General features: G+C 28.6%; 1 protein-coding gene across 5 annotated transcripts in view; it reads right to left on the reverse strand.

Annotated features, from left to right (window-relative positions):
* LOC100164827 (transcription factor kayak) overlaps positions 1-3,153 on the reverse strand; it is a 20,126-nt gene extending 16,973 nt beyond the window's left edge. Inside the window, exons 1-2 of one of the 5 annotated variants that reach the window (XM_016808498.2) lie at positions 2,893-3,153; positions 2,085-2,290 (exon numbers count right to left, since the gene is read on the reverse strand). In XM_016808498.2, the coding sequence (XP_016663987.1) occupies positions 2,085-2,249 (165 nt within the window). In that variant the 5' untranslated portion in view covers positions 2,250-2,290; positions 2,893-3,153. Of the gene's footprint in view, positions 1-2,084; positions 2,291-2,455; positions 2,778-2,884 lie in introns of those variants that run through there. The other 4 variants (XM_016808499.2, XM_016808496.2, XM_008189925.3 and 1 more) reach the window with 4 other exon arrangements.
* Positions 3,154-6,817: the final 3,664 nt, after the last annotated feature.

Below are 6,817 nucleotides of genomic sequence, written 5' to 3' on the forward strand. Positions count from 1 at the left end.
TCGCTTTTGCTGTGTCGGTCGGTTATCGACATACCACTGGGCACTAGGTTACATCGTTTGTCGTTGTCTATAAATAGTGAATATGCCGAAACTTGAAATGCATATGATTATTAATTTAAATAATAAATACAATTTTTAAAATAAATTAAGTTGTTCAGAAAATTTCCTAAATTTTTTTTTTTTAAGCGTTAAAGTTATTATTATTATAAGTTTTATTGTACATTTTAAATAAATAAAAAATTCTTGCATATTTTTTACATATTTTTATGATTTTGACTGCATATTTTTACATATTTTCATGATTTTTACTGCATATTTTTTGCATATTTTCATGATTTTTACTGCATATTATATGGCATATTTCGATACTTTTAAGTGCATAAAAATCCGCGCTCTAATTATAACTAACAGCACACTATTGAAACGAGTGAACAAAAATTTGGTATGTAGTTCGCGTGTAAGACTCAGATAACAAATGCATGGGTAGCATCCTCTTAAGAAGAAACAAAAAAATAAAGATTGATTAAATTTTCTCTTCATAATTAATTGGGTTGAATACTACAGTTTTTAATAAAGATGAATATGTATTTAATAAAATAAATTATAGGTACTTACTGAACTAATTAAATTTAATATTTAAAAATGTAATCAAATAAGAGTTGAGAAAACAAAAATGAAAATGCTAAATAAATTCAATTTTTAAATTTGTGAAACAATATTTTGTCCTGCAGAGAAACTCAAAATGTATTGTTTTAATGATTGATTTTAAATGTTTAATTAAGAATTTTGTATTAAATATAACCTCGAATATAACTTACATTTTAAATAATTGTTTTTTTAATCCATACAACAAGCAGCTTATAGATAAATTTATAACTATACAGGTACCCATAAAAATAAATTAAGTGATTTGTACTTTGCTCAAACCTGTCTATATGTAAGTATGTAACCTATCGATATGAATAATTAAATGGCATTTATTGAAAAGTTTCTTCAGAAAGACAGGTATTTTAGTACCTATATGTTGGGTTTGGAATGTTCTCAAGTGTAATATTTGGCAAAATAATTGTTTCACATCTGACATTCCAAAAATTTGTGTTTTCATTTTTATATTTTTACTTTATAAATATTTATTTAACTTTTTATATTTAATAATGTTAAATCAATCATTATCATAAATATGGAGAGTAGGTAACTTCGAATAAAGGTGACAAAATATTATGTTATAATGGTTAAATTTACATGGTTAATCATACTCAAATATTGAATTTATGAAATATTATATTCAGGGGCGCCGCTTTGAGGTGTTGCAGAGTATACTTTGTATGCCTACAATTTATCAAGATTGCATTTTGGCCTGTTTATAATTTTATAATTATACATTTTTTTTTTTTTTTGGTCTTAATAGTATCAGCAACTATGGCCATGATGTGATATTGTTATTAATGCATTATTTAAATTATATATAAAAATGTTTGGTTTAAATTAAATGTTTTAGGTGACTGCAGATTTCAGGATTTTTTTTATGAACAATAGTGTCTATAAATAATTTAAGTACTAACTTTGTATTAATTCTATAGGTAGTTCAATATAATCTATATTGGCCTGCTGTAAATTGTTTGGCCCTTGCCTAGTTGTACCTATTATACCTTTTAAAAAGTTAAAAGTATGCCCTTGATTATATTATACTATTATAGTAGAATAAAATGTAAAATGTCACCATATTTAACTGTTTTTAATAACTTTTTTAATAGTATAATAATGTTCAGCTCACAACAAATACAAGTCCTTCAGCAGTCACATTTTATTGGTAACTCTGTATATTACTACTAGCCACAATGTCATTGATAAAGTTAAATATTAATCTACCTAAACCTATTTACAGTTTATTTTAATATACTTCTCGATATACATTAAATTGTAAGTAAGATCTAGTTAACATCAAAATCTTTTTGGTTTCCCGTTTAGTATTTATCAATTACTGATGTACTGTATCAGAAATAGACAACGGCCATGTACCATTATATCATTGCTTTTCTCTTTTAAACTAAAGGTACAATAGAATATTTTAGGACATTACTCACGGCCAAGATGGTGGTAGCCACCGATGTAACGGCTGAACTATTGCTTGATACCATGGTAGGAATAGCAATAGCAGGTGGTGGAGGAGGTAGAACAATTGGACCAGATGATGAGATATTTTGATGTAACAAATTTGAAGAATTTTGTTGTTGTCGATTTGAAAACATTGTTGATGGCCTTGTAAGTTTATCTAAAATAATACAACCAACTGTAAAAGAAAAATCTTTATAAAATTATTTTGTATAATACAAAGTTAACTTAATTTATTTTAATAAATCTAATTAGAATAATTTTTTGAACCACTTTTTTTTCAATAGTATAACTTAATGATAGAAAGAATGAGAGTATGAGACGTCTGTCGTCAACCTCATACCTGGCAGATTATTGAAGTTAGTTTTCAATTGATAACAGCCGACGATCGTGTTATCACGATAACATTTTAATGTTTATATAAAATTATGTTTAATTTGTTTATATAATATAATCAATTCAAAAAATATAGAACTAGTTAAGGCTTAGAAATTGCGTTACTCTACTATAGTACTATACCATTATAATATCATGTGCCATGATGTCGTGTAAGTATTTAATAAAAATAATCTACGATATAATAATATAGACTCATTAAGACACAAATATTTAATCAGAAATTAAGTTCAAACACTTGCGCATGAACGGATAAGACAATTGAGTCATTTGTAAAAATAATAAGATAAGTAGGTACGTACGTACCTCTATCTAAACTAAGTTACGACTTTTGTCAACAAATCGAAAAAAAAAATTGCACTGAGTGTTGACTTACGGACGTACTCAGGTGCCCAGAGAATATTTGATGCTGCGTTGTTGAGGTTCCGGGCACTTGGACAAGTCGGTAGTCAAGAAATTTTGAAGTTCGTGAAAAAATTAGAAAAAAAAAAATAAGAACCAAAAAAAAAAACGCGATAATAGTATTGTGCGGACGAGATGTTTTCCTGATGACTCATCGCCGGCACTCTGTAGTGGGGAAACGATTTTTGGGTGGCAGCTGTTCAGAACGGTGTTAGGATAAGTGGGGTTAGAGCGACGTGTTAGAGCGGTACGGCAACGAGTATTGTTGTAGTACCTAGTAATAATGGTAACTATTAGTGTAGTAGTAGTAGTAGTAGTAGTAGTAGTAGTAGTAGTAGGTGTAGTAGTAGTAGTAGTAGTAGTAGTAGTAGTAGTAGTAGTAGTTTTAGTAGTATTGATGTTTATGATATGCGTCATAGCCCGCGCAATACGTGCGAGTGTAGTTACGATAAAATAACGCCGGAGGGGACGTACGAATCTAGAGAATAGAGTCGATGCATTTTATATTATTCGCATTTTTATATCAAGTAGCTGTGTATCTCTACTCTACTAGAAAAATAAAATTGGCAACCACTTAACGAGTTCGAGTCGACAAGTGGTCGACAATCAAAATATCAAACAATTAAAACGTATACACGTGATAATATGTCAATACTCAATATTATGTAATATGTATTACTTTAATTTTTAATTTTATTTATTTAGTACTTACATAGTTACTTACTACATTCAGTAGGATATCTATGGTTATGTACTATATTATCTATACGTATATGAATATGTCATAAACGGACAACAATAATTATACGCCTATATTATGACTACTTTTATTTATGGCAATTTATTATGTACCTACCTATAGGATATAAATTTAACCATTGAGTATATGAATACAATATTTACTCAACCCATATTTATAACCTATGATACGGAAGGACAGAAGTTACCTTGGTACCTAGATGATACAATATACATGATATTATCGTATATTCCGATATTTGAATAATCGTATCACGTCTGTAATATTACAATAATTCGTTGCTAAAAATAATAATTGTTATATTATCAACTATCAAGATTAAATAATTTATCTACATTCCTGTTTACAAAACGTTCACCTATATAATAACTACATAGCGATATCTTTCATTAAAATGTATAGCTATTTGCGATTTGCCTATTTACTAATTACCTACTTTATACCTAGTATTGGCTGGTCACATAAGCGCAAATAGCGTTTGAGATTTGGGGGGGCTAATAGGGCTAATAGGGCCTTACTTTAATAATATTGAATAAGTTTAAAACAAAATGTAGGAAATGTTTGGGAGGGCTATGGACATTTTTTTTGGGGGGGGCTTAGCCCCTAAAGCCCCCCTATTTGCGTCTATGGCTGGTCGCCTCCTTCCAACAAGTCATCAAGTTTTTTTATGTTTCTTATTACAATCGCCAAATGTACTTATTGTATTAATTTTACAGATTGTAAATTCTCTATTTATTTATTTTATTAATAATAATAAAAAAGTGGGTAAGTGGAAATTGCTCTGCTGTACAGTAGGTTACAAGTGGGTGAGTGGGTCACTGTAATGGATAGTGTTAAATTTGAATCCAATGATATAATATCATTGCATAAGAAAAACGGCCAGTCAGCCTATGATATTACTAAGTATATTTGATGATATTATTGTGAATAAAGTAATTTATATATTTAACTATTTACGAGGAACATTGTTTTTAATGTTCAATCTTTAGCTATAAAAGTTGAACGTTTTATATATTTTTAACTACAACATAATTATTAATTTTTAAATTTGATAAATTTCGTTAAAATTCGAACTTTAAATGCTTATAAAAAAAATTGTGCGTATGTATTTTTAATATTTTTCAACTGCTATTGTAACAATATATCAGGAGCCTTGCATTAAATGTTCACACTTTTTTAACCAACAAATACAATTTTATTGATATTTATAGAAAAACAAACTAACAAAATTGAAAACTGACAATGTCCGGAAGCAATTTGATTTGCTTGTAGACATTTTTTTTGATAAAGGTAGGCAAACTTATGAGGAATCTTGTATTACATTTTCAAATCTTAGATTTAACAACGAAATTTTTTATAAATTATCAACTCAAAATAATTTGCTAATTTTCGTGATTTTTCTGTATTTTGTCAAGATTTGAACTTTAAATAATTTCTTATAAATAAAAACTGTGACTAAGGACTTTTAATATTTTTCATATGTCATTGTAATAATATAGTAGGAGCCTTGTATTAAATTTTCGAGCTTTTTTACCCAACAAATAAAGTTTTATTGGCATTCATAGAAAAAATGACTAATAAAATTGGAAACAGAAATTGTTCCTAAACAGTTCAAAACAAAGCAAAATATTTTGAAAATTTTATCATGTATAGAATAGGTCAAAATGAAAATATAAACAACCAGTGAAAATGTCATTTATATAGTTACGTTCATTTCTTTTAGAGTTAGGCCAAAAACTAAAATCGAATTTTGAATTACTACAAAATTAGAAAATCGTTCAATGAGAAATCGTCAATTTTCGGGTAATAAAGGGTGCGTATGAAGTTAAAAAATGTATGCACTATAGGTATTAATCGTATATATATAAAAATGTATATTTATATAAATGTTATATAAAAAAATTAAAAAATTATTAATTTTTTTTTTTATCATTTATACGGTATATACAATCTGTTCCTTTAGGAACAATAAAAATATGTGGTAGGTAATAGAAATAAATAAATACATGATTATTTTATGACAGGAGTCACCCAGTGGTAACTCTACCCTACTTGATGATTTCTTTTTTAATGTATATTGTTATACTTTAGATTTTAGAATGTAGATTACTCATTGAGAAGATCTCGAAACCATTTTCTTCTGAGCCTCCTGGGGGGGGGGGGGGGGAGGGGATTGTGAAAGTGGCAAGGTTTGAAATGAGGGGGTTGGTATGAGAAGGGAGTTTTGAGTGGAATCGTTTGTAAAAAATTTCCCAATCTTTAGATCGGTGTGTAAAGTTAGGTTTGAGATATAAGGAGGAGAATTTGTGATTTTTCGAAGGACATTATTTTGGAACATTGGAAGGTTTGAATTTTATTAGTGTTGGATTTTTTGGCATTGCCCCAGAGCTGAAGGTCCACATCGGATTTATAATTTAAGAGTTTAGTATTTAATGGAGTGTGTTTGTTTTGGAAATTAGAATTTTAAAGACACTGAATCGTGCATTTACGGTAAGCCTTTTAATTTTAATGTGATATGATCATGTGAGTCGACTGTCAATATTGTCAGACCTAAGTATTTAGCCGATTGAGATGAAGGGATTTGAATATTGTCTAGAGATACTATAAAACAAAGAGGAAGACGAAGAGTGAAAGTTGTATGAAGTGATTTGGACTGCTTAACTTTGATACGCCATTTTTTTATACCAATCGGCTATGGGCTCAAGAGGGTGTTGAAGATTGAGTGAAGTTATGTGAGGATTATCATGGATGTAAATAAATAATAATATCCTTGTCATCGGCAAACTCCGCAACAGTTGTGTACGGAGAGGGAGAGGTGGGTTGATCTGCAGCATAGATGTTGTTTAATAGAGGAGAAAGGACGCCCCTCTGTGAAACACCTACACTATTCTTTGCTAATTTGAAATTTGTTTACAATTTTTTTCACTTTTCTTAATAATAATTATTAAGAATTGTATTGAGCATTTTTAAACATTAATCAAAATGTTTTGAAAATATTATGGTGTGTATGAAATATATTTACGTTTAAGCGTCAATTCCTTATAAAAAATATTTTTGAATTGCAACAAATAATTCCCATCATTATTCTTTGTTGAAACGTCCCATTTCGTCAAAATTTGAACTTCAAATGACGAAAAAAATGTTCCA

This window comes from Acyrthosiphon pisum, chromosome X, assembly GCF_005508785.2.
Source record: "Acyrthosiphon pisum isolate AL4f chromosome X, pea_aphid_22Mar2018_4r6ur, whole genome shotgun sequence".
In the NCBI taxonomy this organism is placed as follows: domain Eukaryota; kingdom Metazoa; phylum Arthropoda; class Insecta; order Hemiptera; family Aphididae; genus Acyrthosiphon; species Acyrthosiphon pisum.